Source organism: Crinia signifera, chromosome 4, assembly GCF_055691185.1.
Source record: "Crinia signifera chromosome 4, ASM5569118v1, whole genome shotgun sequence".
Classification (NCBI taxonomy): domain Eukaryota; kingdom Metazoa; phylum Chordata; class Amphibia; order Anura; family Myobatrachidae; genus Crinia; species Crinia signifera.
The window spans coordinates 233,600,566-233,619,462 of NC_139220.1; the positions used below are offsets into that span (position 1 = coordinate 233,600,566).

The 18,897-nt window shown below is 45.5% G+C and overlaps 1 protein-coding gene across 3 annotated transcripts in view; it reads left to right on the plus strand.

Annotated features, from left to right (window-relative positions):
* Nucleotides 1-18,897, plus strand: part of PDE8A (phosphodiesterase 8A) — a 271,484-nt gene that overhangs the window by 73,942 nt on the left and 178,645 nt on the right. The window contains exon 1 of one of the 3 annotated variants that reach the window (XM_083183991.1): nt 6,845-8,087. The exons of 1 other annotated variant lie outside the window; for it this stretch is intronic. In XM_083183991.1, coding sequence (XP_083040117.1) covers nt 7,824-8,087 — 264 coding nt within the window. In that variant the 5' untranslated portion in view covers nt 6,845-7,823. Of the gene's footprint in view, nt 1-6,844; nt 8,088-18,897 lie in introns of those variants that run through there. One more of the 3 variants, XM_083183992.1, reaches the window with a different exon arrangement.

Genomic DNA, 18,897 nt, shown 5'->3' on the forward strand with positions numbered 1-18,897 from the left:
AAATGCAGATCGAAAGCGTATTTAAAATCGTTTGATTTCGATTTTGCTTTGATAAGCAAAATCAAATCGATAACCTGTCAAAATTGAAGAGTGTGTACACCCTGTCAGGGCTGTGTTTGTTTGTAAACCCATACGAAAGCAGGGGACCAGTTGGCTGGATGCATGTGGACAAAGGCTGGCATGTTTATTGTAAGATTTATTCATGCATATGGTTACAGGTAAGTATCTACGGTTGAATGAAGGAATAACTGACTGAATGGACAAAGTCAATAACTGAATGAGATGAAGTCACTGGCTGAATGGGAGTAAAGTCAGTGGCTGAATGGGAATAAAGTAAATGACTGAATAACATGAAGTTAAAAGTTGTAAGTTTTAAAGCAATACTGGGGAGCAGGCTTGCACAGAACTGGGGTCACCAGTAATACAGGAAGGCAGGCTTGCACAGAACTGGGAACACCAGCAATGAAGAGATGCAGGCTTGCGTGGTGCTGGGGACACCAGCAAAGCAGGAATGAAGAATTACATGGAGCTGGGGACACGAGCGATGCAGGAATGCAGACTTGCATGGAGCTGGGGACACCAGTGACAGGGGCAAACGCAGGATTTTCAGAAGGGGGTTTCCAGAGGGGCGGAGAAAAGCACGGAGATGGACACTGAGGTGACCCAGTATATGCCGGGTCAGTTAAAGTATTATAGATAGACCAAATGTATATAAATAATAATAATTATGTATATGTATATACCGTATATTCCGGCGTATAAGATGACTTTTTAGCCCATAAAAATTTTCCCTCTAGTGGGGGGTCGTCTTATACGCCGGGTACGGCATATATTCACTAAAGGGTACCTCTCCTCGCCCCCCCCCTTCTTATGCATAGGTACCGTACCTTAATAATAAAAGATAGAAGTACGGTATTTGTCTGCAGCGGTGTTTTCTTCAGCCTAACGGCCTGTCAGATTGCGCATTTGATGTCGGCGGCAGGCTCGGGAGTTTTCGGCGGGGCTCGGGGGGACTCGTGTGCCTGAGCGCTCCCGAATCCCCCCGAGCCCCGCCGAAAATACCCGAGCCTGCCGCCGACGTCAATGCAGTGACGTCGGCGGGGCTTGGGTATTTTCGGCTATTTTCGGCGGGGCTCGGGGGGACTCGGGAGCGCTCAGGACACGAGTCCCCCCCGAGCCCCGCCAAAAACACCCGAGCCTGCCGCCGACATCAAATGCGCAATCTGACAGGCCGTTAGGCTGAAGAAAACACCGCTGCAGACAAATACCGTACTTCTATCTTTTATTAATAAGGTACGGTACCTATGCATAAGAAGGGGGGGGGCGAGAAGAGGTACCCTTTAGTGAATACCGAGGTACCCTTTAATGAGGACAGCGGCATCACTGCAGGGAAGCTGCAGATTAGGGGGTATTAAAACTTTATGTGGTGGGTTATGCTGGGGCAGGACAAACCTGCCCTGATAGGTTTGTCCTGCCCCAGCAAAACCCACCACTCAAGGGACCAGACAGCTGCTAGTGACAGGGAGGTGCGCGGAAGAGGGGGTAGTCTTATATGGCGTGTATATAACAAACTCTACATTTTGAGTGGAAATGTTGGGGGGTCGTCTTATACGCCCAGTCGTCTTATACGCCGGCAAATACGGTATATATTACACATAACAGCAGTGTAAACCCCTGGGCATAGCAATGTATTGGGGCCACTGCCTATCCTCCAGCGGTAGAGGTGGGGGGTGCTATGAGCGGAAGCTTTGATGTCCCGTGGGTGGTAGGGGGTATTATTAACCGCTCAGCACGTAGGGCTCAGTCATTTCCACTAATTACCCCTTTACTGCACAGATGGTGGGAGAAGGGGGCATTGGGCTGAATGAAGGAGTCCCAATACATAACTTCCGGGGTGGTAGAGGATGTTTAATACACAGATGAGGGGAGTATAGTGGAGTGGGCTTATTATTCATAATTTTCTGGTGGGAGGACAGCTTGCTTGACTGCAGATATCTCCAATTCCCGGAACTAGATTTCTTAGCTTTTAATGGAATAAAAAACTAGAGAATCCCACCTACCAAATGGTACTAGGGGATCAGAGTTCAGGAGGCCGATCAATCCGCCAACGAGAATATAAAACTACATACCAGGTGTGTGGAGCTGGAGCAGTAACCAGCTGCTTGAAGGCTGATATCTCTGGTTCTGGGAACAGTAGAGACAAGCTTCTAGTGTCCACCAAAGGGGTAGAGTCCAAGCTTTTGGAATATACCATCAGAAAAACTCTAAGTCAGACAGAAACTGAAACATTTGACTGGGGAGAGCAATTAACAGGCTTGGATGGGGACCACTGCTTTGAAGTCAGATATCTCCGGTTCCCCTGGGCCGATTTTTAAAATTCTTGTACCCATGGAAAGAGGGGACCCTCAGCTTTCATAATAGGACCCTGGGGGGGGGGGGGGGTGTTAGTGGTTTCTGAGTACTCAGAAACCCCCCTGCGTGCGCTACTGAGTGATGCAGGAGTGAAGACTTGCGTGGAGCTGGGGATACCAGCGATGCTGGAATGCAGGAGTGAAGACTTGCGTGGAGCTGGGGATACCAGCGATGCAGGAGTGCAGGTTTGCTAGAAGCTGGGGACACCAGCAGTACGGTAGCAGTGTTGCTTGAAGCTGGGAACACCAGAGGTACAGGGGTACGGGCTTGCTTGAATTTGGGGATACCAGCAATGAAGAAAGAGAGTTGCTTGAACCTGGGGATACCAGCAATGCAGGCTTGCTTGAAGCTGGGGACACCAGCAGTACAGGTAGCAGTGTTGCTTGAAGCTTTGCTTGAAGCTGAGGACACCAGCAGTACAGGAGCACAGGCTTGCTTGAAGCTAGAGATACCAGCAATACAGGAAGGCAGGTTTACTTGAAGCTGGGGACAGCAGCCATGCAGAAAGCAGGGTTGCTTGAAGCTACAAGTGCCTGCAGGTCAGGGCAGCTGGATTGCCTAAAGCCAGGGGAAACTGCAGATGGAACTGGACTGTCTCTTTAAGGAGCTTGAGAATGGTAGAAGCTGTCCTTAATGAACACCTGGGGTCAGGGAGTGCTGAGGCTGGCAATTGCACTGTGTCTTGGAAGCAGAGATAGGGCCATTTCACACGCTTCGGCTGCTGCCGGGAGGCAAAACTCTGCACGGCCAAGAAGCCGTGCCGCACTCAGGAGTTTAGAATGGCCGTGGCCGTCCTGTGTGAATGGACACAATTGTGTCCATTATTAACTACGGTGTGTGGCACGGCTTTTTGCCATGTGGGGTTTTGCCGCCTGGCAGGAGTCGGAGCGTGTGAAATAGCCCTTAAGCAGGAGCTCACTACAGTCTGATAGACAACTGCAGCGGGCAGGGAGGTAATGCAGCAGCGCACAGTGCACTGACAGGGTTCTGTTCCCTGAGCTGGGCTTTATACCTCTTGCTGTGAGCTGATTGGCTAAGACATTTCCCTGCAGAGGAATCAGTCCTGACTGGATCTTGCAGGGTTAGATGACCAGGGAGTGTCGTGGCACTGCCTGTGGAGGAGAATGGCGCCAAGGCCGGTGTGGTGGACCTGTGGGCATGCACAGCAGAACGCCGGGCCTCTGGGGCAATGCTGCAGAGGCTACAGCGCAGGGACAGTCGATGACGGCCAGCATTTCGCAGAGCACTGCAGGTAACGCAATGTGTGGCTGAGGAGCGCTGACAGTCTCCATTTAGAATGGAATTCAAATAAGTCAGTTTTTTTTTAGCAAGCTTTACTATTCAATTGCTGCCGTTTTCAGCCTGTTTTAATCATGTTTTGATGATGCAGTTGCACTTCATTTTAAAGTGGTTCTTATCTACCTTCAAAATCTATATTTCTATGTAAAATGGTTCTTAAGCAGCCCATACACGCTGCAATGCCGTTCTGTCCTTTCTGTGCTTTGAGGTGCGCGCTCCCGCGGCACCTCATCGCACTTTTTGTACTTAGGTTTCATCAAATTGCATCGCATTGTATGCACAACGCATGCACATGCAATGCGATCCCTGCTATTGCAGCCCACAACGCATGCCCGCATCGGGACGTGTATGGGCTGCTTATCATTCTTTCAATTTCAGTGCTTGGTTTGTGCTAGATGAATCTCCTCTTTATAACCTGAGGTTTTTCAGTGCCTCACACCTCAGGCGGCAAACTCACATCTTCTAAATGGACGTTTTTTGAGTTTATATCCCCCTTAGCACCAGATTTCGCTTTCTAAAGTGGTAACAGGAGCCTGGACCTGTGATATGATGCAATAAAGAACATATATGGGGCAGATTTATTAAGCTTGGAGAAGAGATAAACTGGAGATAAAGTGGAGAAAAGGTAAAAGGAGATAAAGCACCAGCCAATCAGCTCCCAACTGTCTTTTTTAAACACAGCTGATTGGATGTGCTTTATCTCCTTTTACCTTTTCTCTGCTTTATCTCCACTTTATCTCTTCTCCAAGCTTAATAAATCTGCCCCACAACAGTATCTATCCTTATGTATCAGTGCCTATTTCCCTATAGATTGTAAGCTTGCGAGCAGGGCCCTCCTACATTTTGACCATCTGTAAATACCCTGTTTTTTGTATCACTGTCTGCTTTGTAAAGAGCAACAGAATATGCTGTGCTATATAAGAAACTGTTAATAAATAAATAAAATAAATACTAACACTTTGCACACTATGCTCTTCAGGTTTTTCCCTCCTCTCTGCACATGTCCACTTTGCAGAGACATCAGAGAGCAGGGTCATCTTAAGGTATGGGCTGCCTCCCAACTGCAGCCAAACAGTGACTGACTGTCCACATGCTGATTGGTGGATGGCTGGAGCTATCCACCAATCAGAATGCTGATAGCCATCCCCTGCATGAAGAGATGGCACTGGGCCACAGGGGGGTGTGTGTTATGATTTGTTTACATTTTTCCCCTGAATTAGGGATGGCCATCGAAGGTCGATGACGAATAGTTTTGACATCAATGGGGAGAACCAGATGGTTTCCCACCATCGATATCTAGCTTCAATGAATAGTTTTGTTTTGCTTTCCCCCCAGGGAGCCCCACACCCATATTATAGATATGTAAAAACTGATGGTCCTCTGCAGTTATACACTATCAATGGCCAGTTGCACTTTTGCCATTGATGGCAACCATCAATGGCAAAGTCAATGATGGCCATCCCTACCTTGAATGGGTAAGGATGGGTGATGAATACATTACTTTGCATGGAGCCTACAATGCTTTTAAGACAGCCCTGTAGAACATAGGTCTGCACCTTGATGCCATTGGGTTTTTCATTATGTTTCCAGAGCTTCTTGTACATGACATCCGGTATGATTTTGTCAGTCTAACCATGCAACACTGTACCAGATGTTACATCACAACAGTATTGATGTTATTGTGTATAAAACTAGTTAAAATGATTACTTTCTTTATAGAAAGTATGGGATCATCACCTGAGCAAATGCTGGTTGGAGTATTGAGCAGCTTCAGTAGATATTTATATATATTTTTAAGGGTAGTAATGTTTAGATGTATTCAGTGTCGGCCTAGGCCCTAGGGCATTATTAAGGGACCACCAGAGGAATGTACAGTAGCTTCAGGAGCCTGCTGGAGGGGGGCGCCGGTCGGGGTCCCGACAGGCATTCACCCGACGTCGGGATCCCAACTGTCAAAACACTGACAGCCGGGTTCCCGACGGCCACCTGCTATTTTCCCTCGTGGGGGTCCACGACCCCCATAGAGGGAGAATACCCGCAGCGTGGCGAGTGCAGCGAGCCCGCAAGGGGCTTTGTTGCGCTCGTCATGCTGTCTGAGTCCGGCAAGTCGGGATAATGACTGTCAGGATCCCGACTGTCGGACCCCTATATTCCACACCCTTGGAGGGTTGTGACCAACCACTAATAAAAGTATACAGCTTATTATGGAATTTCACACTACCAAACATAGCTCTGTGAACAATCTAGTCTAATAAATGTTATCTCTGTGCCCTTTAATTTAATAATAATCAGAGGCAGCATTTGTAGAATAATAATAACAACCTGTGCTATCTTTAATAAATGTAATTGTGCCCCCTTTAGCCTAATAACCTGTATTCACTATAGTTTAAAATTAATATATACATCTGTGCCACTCAGTCATTGACACACACTGTGTGCCTCTCTAACACAGACACACACTGTGTGCCTCTCTAACACAGACACACACTCTGTGCCTCTCACACATCGACATTCTGGACAAAAAAAACAACAACGTGAAACCTATGGTGACATTTTGTCTGTCAATCTAACGCTTGTGTCCACCTTCCAACGCTGTCAACCTAAGCCATGTCGACCTAATATGGGTCAACCCAATGACCCATACCAATCTATCTCACACACAGTAATCATACTACTTACTGATACCGAGTTCATAAACATAATGAATGTCTGGATGTCAGATAATAGATAGAACGTCTGTGTATGGCAGCACCATTTCCGTGGCTTTCGGTACAATTATCTCAGAAGATTATGATTTGTATTCGCTGTGTGCATTTCCGCCCGTGGAGACCCCAGGGAACAGCAGAGCTGCGGGGCTCTATAACGGGCTGAGGGAGCAGCGGACTCTGGCGAGTCTCTCCGAGCACCTGCTGCTGCAGTGCTGCTGCTGATACAGAGACACGGGGCCGCCAGGAACCATTCAAACTCCCCTCCGTGTCCGGGCCGCGCCCACCCCCGACACTCGGCACTGCTAATTGGTTCCTATCTAGCTCATTTCCATTGACGTCAATAAAGGCTGTAGGTCAGGAGCTTATTGGCTGTTGTGCTGTCACGGCGGCGGCGAGGAGGTGCACGGGGAGAGCAGCGCTGGGTACAGGCAGGAGGAGGAGGAGGGCAGCGCAGGAGGCAGAGGGGAGAGCGCTGCTGCAGCACTCATACATATATAGTAGTAGCAGCAGCAGCGGGCAGGGAGGTAATCATCAATGCAGCAGTGCACTGGCAGTGACCAGCACGGAGCCCGGGGGTCACAGTTATAAAATCACCCTTTGCACCAATTGGGAAGTGCCCCAAGCTCGCAGGTGTGCGCCCCCCTGTGACACCCCAACACCTGCTGCTGCTGGGAGTGCGGCTCTCTGCGCTGCCATGGTGGTCCAGAGGGGCTAGCGGTGCGGCGCCGGGGGATGTGTGTCCGACTGCGGGTCTTTCCCAGCGGTATTCGGGGGGCGGAGAGGGGGAATCTTCCAGCTGCCAAGAAGAGCGGAGTGTGCAGATGTAAATAAGACTCTTCCTCCTCCTCCTCCGCTGCTGCTGCTGGGTGATGAGGAGGAGCCCCAGGGTCCCCACCAAGACTTTGTAGCCGCGGAGGGGGCAGACCTGTGCCGCCCTGTGCACCCCCATTATCATCATCATCATCCCAGCAGCAGCCAGTCACCCATGAGCCCCGGGAGCAGCCCTGGTGCGCTGCCTGCTGTAGTAGCCGGGGACGGATAAGGCAGCAGCATCCCCGCCGCACACATGCCCGGAGCCGCGGCCGCCGCCGGTACCATGCTGCCATGCTGCTGATACAAGACGTCCGGCCGGGTGTAGCTGCAGGAGGCGTCCAATCAGGGATCCCGATGTCCCCATCATTCGGGGGTTAGTAGTGCGGGAGGAGCAGGAGCCTCGCTTCCTATCACCGCTCCCTGCGGGCTGTGCACAGGGACATGCGGGAGGGCGGCCGCAGCGCATCGCCGGCTGCAGGACACGAAGCGTCGCCGCTGGCACTGACCGCTGGCAGCGAGGACTGAGGAGGGCGCCCGGCGGCGGCGGCAGCAGCAGCAGCAGCGGGGACTCGGCTCGGGAGGCATCACAGCATGGGCTGCGCTCCAAGCATCCACATCTCTGACAGCAGGGTGGTGTATCACAGCGGCAAAGACTCTGACGACTCCAACTCCCCCCAGCAGCAGCCCGGCGCGCTGTCCCAGCAGCAGCAGCAGCAGGGCAACTCCGTCCCGGGATTATTCATTAAATCCTCTCACACGTCCACTTATAAGGTGAGGGCTAATTCCTCTAAGCGAGGCAGGAGGGAGAACAGCCAGAGCATGGAGGTACACAGCAGCAGCAGATCCAGTGTGAAGGTAACAGCAGGATGCGGGGACATCAACATCTACACCCCCCCACCCCCACCCTCTACTCCTTATTACATCCTATGCAGTGCAGGCCGATCCAGGGAAATGAGGGTTAATATTCCGACCAGTGACTTTTTGTGTTACGTCACTGGTCACCTTGGTGTGACAGAGTAAATCATTCATCATCCAAACCCTCTCCTCGCCATTTACCCTTGATCAGGGTCCTTCCCAAGGGGCCCATTTCCATCCTGCCTCCTATTATGTCCCTTTTAGGCCAGGTCTGACACACTCTGTGCTGTCTTATGTGTCACTCAGGCCATTCATCTCACTTGTTCCTGCTAATGAGAGTCACATTCATGGCCATTGTTTACCCATGGGGTGTTTTCATCAAGAAAGAACAGGGCTACTCCGAAACCTGTCAAAAAAAAAAAATAGCCTGTAGTTCTGTGGGTTTTGCAATGAGTACAGGGCCTACCTCTTTCTGTCCTTGACTGTAATACATGGCGGCTTATTTTATACAGCTTACATTTGTGCCAGTGTTAAACATCAGCAGGCAAATATTGATATTTGTATAGGTATTTTCTGGCACTGGTTACTAATTGCTGAATGAAATATTTAACATTGGAAAGAAAAGCTGCTTGTTGGAAGCTGTCAACCTGTTAGATGGATAGGGAGCCAGGGAATTTGCAAAATATACTTCATGCAGACTGTCTCTTTCATACTGGGTTCCACTGAAGCAGGGTGTCTGTGTCCACTCTCAGAATGACATCCCACAGCATAAACTAGTAGTGAGAATCAGTGCACAGATAGCCCAACTCCTTAGTTGGTAAAAAATGTGTTACCTCCAAAGCTGGTGAAACCTTCCACCTAGCCCCGAGTACTATACAAAAAGCTAAATGTTCCCTTAAAATAAAATAAAAATAAAATAGTACTTGCAGAAGCATATCATTGTCATTAGTGATTAGTGATACCTAATGTGGAAAGCCTTGGGCAAGTGTTTATTACGTGTAATATTAAATCACACACTGTGCATATGCTCCTATGTACCTAGATGGAGTCATGTATAGGCCCAGATCATCTACTTATGGATCCTGTTCTTGTTCTGCTGGAGTAAATGTACCATACTCTTCTAGTTACTAGTCATACTGAACTTTTTTACTCAGCAGTAATGTTGTCTTTGTATCATTTTCTTATGTCTTAAATTCATTTAAATCCATTTTAGTAACCAGTAAAAAAAAATGCAATTTACACTCCATAATCTGTCTAATTTTGCATACTGCGGTGTTATTTGTTTTAGCAAAATGAGATGATTTATGACAGCTAGTGAGGTCTAAAGTTAATGTCATTTATAGTAGTTTGTATAATACTTTTTGTTATAATGGTACTTTATTATTAGTTTTTTTTTTAAAGTTATCCATTGTGTTTTCAGGCAATCAGGAGCAGCCCCGGTGCTTTGTATTGTTTCTGTGATTATTGCTATGAAACTATTATATACAAATATAAAAGATTATATATTGAGTGTTAGTATACCGGTTAATTACTTTATTAACCCCATACCCAAATTTTTGGGGTCAAAATCAGTGCACTTCCCAACCATCAGTGCTTGTTCTCAATGTTGACTATTAAGACTGTTGTTGTTAATACTGCTCGTTGCGTGCTGAATACAGTACTTCCAGTTGGGGGGAATGTACTAGAGGGAAGTGAGGCTGGGCTTTACAAGGTGGAACCAGAAGCCACTATTTTGTTAAAATAGACCTTATCATTGCTAACGAGCACGTTTTGTTGTCTTGTATGATTGAAGCCATGTGACCAGTCTTATATTCTAGTAATATATCTTAGTTACAGTTGTTGGCTAGTTGGGTAAGCATAAAAAAATGTCAAAAACTTCTGTGCAGACCCATATAGCTTATCTCTTATGGGAATTAGAATGGATGCTGGGAAATTTCCTGGGTACAAGCTGCAGATACTCTGGGCACATTGGAAGGAAATTGAAATTGGCCTGTCCTAAGCGATTTGTGCCCACTTCCCTCCCATCTGGAAAACCTGGAATGCCGATTCATCTATCATTTGTATTTTTAACCCTTCTTTTAAATTCCAGACAAACCTAGAGTAGTTTTCAGTCAAATTTTATTATCAAATAACTGAAATGTACATAAGATATTGCTTGTATTTTAGAAAAGGGTGACATCGCACAAATATAATGCTGTTTATTTTTTTGACCTACCTTGCATACACAGATTAGTCCATTTCACATCATAAACATTTAGCTACTTTTCTTACACTCTGCAATTGTAACTTTTTTCCCCTTCAAAACATAAAACCCTGCTTAGTTGAAATGACTGTTTACCTGGGAAGAAAGTTGGCAGTGCCTTTTATATCTGTATATGCGATCCTGAAGTTTTAAAACATGTTTTTTATTCAAGCCTTTTGAATAGACCACCTACATTTAAAGTACAATCACCAAGAAAAATCTTATTTTGAGTTGTTTTCTTTGCTAAGCTAGGAATTGCATTTGCTGTGCAATATAATTTATAAACTTCCAAAGTCCCTGACCTCTGCTTGTAAAAATGAGGCCCTCTGTGCTCTTTATGAAGCATACAGAGTGTCTATTTATAAATGAATTCATTATGTTAATAGTAGCAAGAAAGTTTGGGTGTTATGTAGTTTGAATACCAGGGTACAGTGAGGCTTAATCATTTCATTGGCATATTGCAAAGTTTGGAAGGATTTTATGTTATGGTGTAACAGGCTCATGTGTTACCTTCACACTATGAGGTAAATTTACTAAAGCTTCTAAAAATGAAAAGTGGTGATGTTGCCCTTAGCAACCAATAAGATTCTGGCTATCATTTCTCTATTGCATGCAAGAAAGTGATAGGCTGATCTGATTGGTTGCTATGGGCAACATAACCACTTTTCATTTTTAAAAGCTTTGGTAAATTTACCTGGCCGCTATTTCCGCAGTCGGAAATACAATCAGACGCCTATTTAATGCTGCTGAATGCAGTTTCAGACAAAACAGATCCAACTTTAAAACAAGTTGGATCTGTTTTGTCTGATTCGGGCACGGACTGTCCAATTCACGGCCATTTTTCGACATATACGCGTCCACTTTCCCCCCATTTGTGGACTTTCCAACACTCGACCAACTGACTGTCAAGCTCCTGCTGACAACTCGAATTCTTGTCAGAAGGAACATAAAATGTCTGGGATTCCGACTGTCGGGACATCCCAACAGTTGGAATCTGGGATTTAATACCCCCGTAGTGTGAAGTCTTCAAGTCTTTTTATGTTATATGCTACGGTGTTGCTAAATTGCTAGCACACTCATTTCATGTGCGCACGATTTATAGTCAAAGCTAAACATGTTGATTTTCTTCTATTGCCTTATCCTGTACAATAAAAAGCCAATGCTGCTCCTCACCTCTACGGGGCAGGGGCAGGTTTTGTTCACACCATGGCAGCAGCTAGATGACATCTGATGGAGCAATTCGAGTCTTGCTCCATTTGGGCGAGTACAGCCACCGTCACTGTTCCGTCATTTTGACGGGCTGGTAACTAGTACAATTATAATGGGTCATTATTTTAATCTTAGGGAATGTTCTAACAATATTGCCAAATTAACATGGTGAGACCTTCATTGAACATATGTAGAAACTCAGCACCATTTTCCAAATTATGTTATCAATTGTTATGTCTTCTTGGCCTTCACTTGTTCCACAACAAAATGTCTTCCCAGTGCTAGGTATGTGAAATATTCACAAATCCCGCAATACATAGTGAGTTCGGATATACACAACATTATGTCTTACGGAAAAACATAGAAATAAATGTATTTTTTTTTTACTTATATAGATAGGGCCAACATATTCATTTGCATTTAAAGTGAATGATCAGTGACAAGTATTCAAATACATTATAGAGTAAATGCTGTAATTGTAATAAAAAACACAGATTTAGCATTAAAGCAATATAAGCTTCACTTTATTTGATATTTAGTTTATTTTGTTAAAAAAGGAAGTGTATATGTGTTGCACCAAATGGACTTTTGTTTGTTGTTTCTTATAGCTGTTTAATCTTCGACACAATTTACACATTGCGTATTTATTTATTAACAGTTTCTACTTTAGCGCACACATATTCTGCAGAGCTTTACAGAGATTATTTGAACAGCCGCATCAGTCCCTGCCCCAGTGGAGCTTACAATCTATGTTCCCTACCACATGTACACGCACACACATACATTTTAGGGTTAATTTGTTGGGAGCCAGTAAACCTACCAGTATATTTTCGGAGTGTGGGGAAAAAACTGAAATACCTGGAGTAAACCCACTCAAGCACAGGGAGAATATACAAACGCCGCACAGTTAGGGCCGTTTAGGCTCATGAGCTCATTACTATCAGGCACTTAGGCTAACCATTACACTGTCCGTGCTGGCCATATGACTATTACATAAATAAAATGTCCTCAGCATTATAGTATGTGTTAGGAAAAGTAATAGAAATAAAAATATAAGTTTTATGCACCGCAGGTTTTTATTCCCAAGCACACCATTACATTCAATGTGGAAGGATTGTTTTGTCCTCTTCCTGCTCCGTATTTCTGTCCCATATTTTTCACCATATGACCAAATAAAAACATTTGATGATACACATGTTTCAATATTGCAGATGATGTCAGGCAATTAGCCTGTTATTACAGTGTGTGTGTGGCCCCCACATGACTGTCACGCTCTGTAATAATCCGATTGAATAGATTGTATTATTATGAGCATGTTGGTAAATCCAATTAGAAGATGACTGTAGATTACATGCTAACACCTACTGTTTTCCACACCTATGTTATTGGCCAAATTAGGCATTGATCCTATTGCTTAGTTCTGTGTAGGAAGCTGGATCCGCCTGCGTGTCCCTGGCTTAACTTGATTTTTTTGGGAGGTTTTTCCCCCCACAATTTACTTACAGCAAGTAGTTGTCTGAAGGGGACAAATCTCACAGCAGCAAGTGTTGATATGTGTGCTAAGCATTTTTGCTAAGCTATTTAGGGTAGGCGATTTCCCAGTGTATAAATTGATATATGGTCACTAGGTTGACATGAAAAAGGTCAACATACATTGGGTCGACTACTGAAGGTCGACAGGCCTCAGGTTGACCACTTCAAAAGGTCACCATGGCTTTAGGTTGACAGAATCATAAGGTAGACACATAAATTATGTCAACAATCGTAAGGTTGACAGTCAAAACGTAGACAGGGTTTTCACAGGTTTCTTTTTTAGCTAACGTGCCGACAGGCGGTGTTTCATATCCTACCATCCACTAGGGCATGGTGGGAGAATAAAATAAAATAGTGTGCTGAGCGAAGCGAGGCACCGTGCCGGAAGCATGGCAAGCGCAGCATGACATGCAAGGGGGTGCGGTGCACTTTTTGTTGTCCATGTCAACTGGGTTGACCTTCAGGGAAAAAACGTGACAAACCGATGTCGACTTTCCCATTGCCGACCTAATACAAGTGAAGGAGTAGTTCTAAGGCCAGTCAACCTTCAGTAGTCGACCCAATGTATGTCGACCTTTGTTGGGTCGACCCAATGACCCATACCTGTCTAGATCACCCAGCTCAGATCTTGGGCGGGATGTACTAAGGGGAAAATGCAGTAAAACCCCCATTTTACCGCATTTTCCTATGTATTAACACCCCACCACCACGATACCGCATAGTAGGGTATCGCCACCTTTGGGTGGCGATACCCTATAGAAGCCTATGGGCTTCTTTTTCCCACCCAACTCCTCCACCGCAAACCTCTGGCTTACCTTAGTCCAGGTCCTCCTGGACCCGGAAGGTAAGCCCCTCCGGGGACAGACTGCTTAGCTGTCCCCGGTGTGAGGGGAGAAGCAGGCGGCAGGGAGATGACTGAGACCCCCCCGCACACCACAGTACAGGTATCGCGGGGGGGTCTCCCGCACCGCAACGCGATGCCAGCCGCATATGTTAGTACATATGCGCTAGCATCGTGGCTGGCGGGCGGCGAAGGGCGTCAATGTATTTAAATACATCCCACCCCTTGAGAGATAACAGAAAATGATATTAAGTGAATGAAAGAGATGTATCATAAGTGCATTAGGATATCACTGTACATTGGAGTTTACATCTAAATATAATAATTTGGGAAAAGATTTGGACAAGAAGAAGGTTAGATGCCAAATTCCCCAGATTTTCATGTACACTTTTGGCTTTTTTCCCCTCTTAACTTGTCCTTGTTTTATTTTATTTTTATTGGGTGTTAAGACTGAGCCCCCTTCCCTCATATACCGTTCTGCTCCGTCTGCACACACAAACGCCATTGACAGTCACAGCAGTGTTTACATTCAAACTGCTTTAGGCTATTAGCCTGGAAAAGTGTTGGCTCAAGGTATCCATGGCAGTATGTTCAGAACTGCGGGAGTCCAAAGTTGGGATAGTTGTGGGCAACTAGGTCTTCCTATATTGATGGCTGGTTCCTCAGTTCAGTGCATGCTCTTAAGTATAATGGATGGTTTATGTTCCACTAATAAGAAAAGTTACTAAAGTAGGTTCCAGTTATTTCTTTTAATAGTATGAGCAAATATAGATTGCAACCTTTTAAAACTACTTAAGTCTTTATCAGGACTTTTATAAATTCAGATGTCTGAATCGCAAAAGCTTATTTTATAAATCTACAGTTAGCAGTTGATATGCAGTCACACGCATCTTGTTGTTCCCTGGAAATAATAAAGTAGATATGTTTCTGAATGGGTTAAGACCACTTGTCCTTGAGTTGGGTTAAACATGTTGTAGTGGGTTCTTGGACTGTGTGCAAACAGACGTCACTGAGTTAAATGTATTGGAGGCAGTTGATTGAAACTTCTCTCCGAAACTTTAAAACTTTGTCCAGGCTACAGATTTTGTTTGAGAACAAGTTATCCTGAAATGGTTGAAAAACGCTAAATAGTTTTTTATGATGTCCGTTTGAAAGAAATCATTATTATTTTTTTTTTTAACTACACCTACAGTAAGTAGACCATACATGAGGCAATGAAGTTGGGTAGTTTGTGAATTTTTGTCCTCCCAGCCGTTACACTGATTTGTGTGTTGGTGCTTCTACTGAATAAACCTGGTGGTGATATGAAACCATTTAGTGAATCCTGGCATTGACCAGTGAGTTCTACACCACTTAAGTAATATGTACAGTGATTGTGCACTCCTGATTACACTTGTTAGTACACTGAATGAAAGTACACTGAATGAAAAAACATCCATCTACAGGGGCATACACATGGGGCGATTTTTGCTTCGTTCCGAAGTGATCTGTCTAGATTGCTTAGAAATTAAGCACAGATCGCTGCATGTGTATACCCCACAGCAATGGCAATGCACAGTTTTACATGTCACCATCGTCGGCATAGATCTTCAGCACTTGCAGTCAAGATCTGGTTAGATCGCATGCATGTGCTTCAAGAACACGGAGTTTGCACAGATCGCTCAGCACACATCACTGTGTGTTTGGGAAATCTAGCCAGTGATGTGTGCTGCGTAATCTGTGCTAATTATATAGTTTAGCAGCAAAGTATTGACTATATGTTGTAAAAACACAAAGCAGTTGCCCCTCTGGCTAGCAATCTAGGGAATGATTGGATCTTCAAATGTATGAATATTACATTAAGGCTCAGGCTGGTATTTCTTGATGGTAAATACCCTGTTTATAGATATACATTTATCAGATAATCATGGGCTACTCACATGTAAGCTTATATTACTGTGAAGTCAAAATGAACATGGTTTTACCTTTTAAATGGTTGCTGCTTTAAATCACCAGATTCGCACCAGTTCCGGAAATTTGCAGCCTATTGCATGTGAGCCTTAAGGCTCATACACACTAGAAGATTATCTTTCCAATCTGGCTGGTTTAAATGAAAAGCTGGAAAATTTTGGGAGCAAATGACAATTGACCATTTGCTCCTAAACATGGAAAAAAGCCGAAAATGGTCATTCAGACAAATTGGTTAAATCTATTTATGCTTTTGTCCATTTTCCAACTTTTGGGGGAAAATGGTTGATTGTAATTTGTTACCAAAAATGTGCAGATTTTCATTCAAAACAGCCAGATTGGAAAGATAATCTACAAGTGTATATTGGTCAGGAGTCCTGTTGCTTATATTGCAATCAATGCTTGGGGATTCAGTGAATATTGATCTTTTGGTCTAGTTTGTTTCTCCATTACTAAACTATATATGTGTTAAATTTTATTGAACAGAGTTAGAATTCAACACCGTTTATTTAATTTTTCATACATATCTGTCCCAGTACATGTGTGTACTTGTTAACTTACATACGACAGCATTGCACATCACATTCTTTGATGTTTACAAAACTGTGTGCATATGTGTTTTTCTGTTGTTTAAAGCAGTGTATGCTGTTAACAATGTTTACATTCATCCATTACCCATTATGGCCCTATTTGTGTAGATGACACACTAACCTAATAATATGTTCTAATTTGGACAACACCAATAACAATCATTAACACATTTTCTACTTGTATGCTGCATGGGTGTGTATTGCGTGCAGGTGCATGTAGTTTATCAATTGTGCGTGTTGATCGCCGTGAAGAGGCTGGCATGCGAGGCGTGAAATATACTTTTACGGAGCAAGTGATTTTGATCTGGATCGGTCAGAGCGCTCGCACAGTGAAGCGAAGCCACTGCCCAGCACATGTAGCCACCACCCCAGTGTATGCCCTGGTTACCGCCCAATTTTGCCCAGTTTTATGGCTGCACCCATCAATACGCCTACAGTTCATTCGCTAGACCATTTCTACTCGTAAGGTCACGAGCGTGCATGGCTTGCCAGGTCTGCACATGCGCCTTGCGAGTAGTACGCATGCGCAGTGAGCTAAGATCCGCTCTCCGTGCCCGAGCGAGTCAACCCCAGAATAAGGGCCTGTATCCAGCGTCACTATACTTGGATATACAAATTTATTGTTTTTATTAACGCATACTTTTCCCTTCAATGTACGTCCAAATTTTCTGATCAAATCCAGGATCCAAGATACTGTGGCAGAAGCATCTACCTCAAACTTCTTGTTACATACAGTGTGTAACACTGTGGTAGGACTTACTCTTTTCCACAATAAATGACTCATGCAGTATTTGATAAGTGCACTGTATTTCACAGCTGACTGATGAAATTAGAAAATACACAGCACATGAAAAACATGTCATTCTAGTTGAGTGGCTTTATGAGGAAGTTGCAACATAATTGTTTTCCTAAAACCGCAAACATAAAAGCTGTTGGTTTTAGTTTTAAATTTGTAAAAATAAAGAAAAAAGTAGCTTTTGGAATGAATTTAGGTTTCACAAGACAAAATCAGCTGCCTAAGTTTTATCTTTGCTTTTCACACATTGTTTTCTCTGAGGCAGAAAGTTAGTCATACTAGACCCAGGGCATAGTCTGTAATAGACTAGAAAAATACACATCTTCCTTAAGGCCCCCATACACTAGGGCGACTTGTCCTTAGGACAAGTCGCCCCCGACTTCCCCCTGAGCTTCCCCGGCTGCTCCCCGGGGGAGCTTGATTAGATTGGCACTTGATGTGCCATTTTTTACATGTGATAAATCGTCTCGATTTATCACATGTAAAAAACCCGGGGGGTGGGGGGGGGGGCTAAGAGGTGGGAGCAGGGGGGCTGGGGACGCTGCGGGGGACACATCTGTGTCCCCCGCTGCTGGGGACACAGCGTCTGTGCGGCGATAAGGTAGAGGGAGCAGGGGGGGCTGGAGACGCTGCGGGGGACACGTCTGTGTCCCCCGCTGCTGGGGACAGCGTCTGTGCGGCGATAAGGTAGAGGGAGCAGGGGGGGGGCTGGAGACGCTGCGGGGGACACAGGCTGCATAGAGCCGGGCAGGGGGAGCCGGCCGGGAGCTGTCAGTAATGAATAAAAAAAAAAAGCCCATACAATGAATGGGCAGCCTGTGATTGGCTGCTGAGCGCTCTCTCAGCCAATTGCTGACTGGCTGAGAGAGCGCTCAGCCAATCACAGGCCGCCCATTCATTGTATGGGCTTTTTTTTTATTCATTACTGACAGCTCCCGGCCGGCTCCCCCTGCCCGGCTCTATGCAGCCTGTGTCCCCCGCCCGCAGCGTCTCCAGCCCCCCCTGCTCCCTCTACCTTATCGCCGCACAGACGCTGTCCCCAGCAGCGGGGGACACAGACGTGTCCCCCGCAGCGTCCCCAACCCCCCCTGCTCCCAAGTCGGGTGGTCGGACGTGCAGCAGGTCCGACCACCCGACGCAGATCCGATGCGCACGGGACCGCGCATCGGATCTGAGGGAACATCAAAACTAGACGATTTTGGTCCGATTTCGGCCAGATCCGACTGATCTGGCTGAAATCTGACCAAAATCGGCTAGTGTATGGGGGCCTTTAAACTGTGCATAGGATTTCTTCATGTCCCATGTTGTTCTGTACCTGCCATTAATTGTATTTAAAATGCTTAGGTTATTGCTCCATTAAGGCCTTTCTGTACTTTTTCTTATACTGCTTTCAAACCGCAAATGCAGGGTCGCACCGGGACTTTGAAACTGTTCAGTCCCGTTGCGACCATGCATGTGTGGTATGTTCAGTTGATGCCGGTTCGCTGATGTCATGTGGGGGCTTGGCGGAGCATCATCGGGGGCGGGGGAGGAGGCAACGCTTAGAGCTGGTGCTGCTCCAAATGCTGCCTCCTCCATAGTGTGAACGGGAATTGGATCGCAGACTGCACAGCAACCCGACAATGAACCCATAAGAACCCCTCTTTTTACCC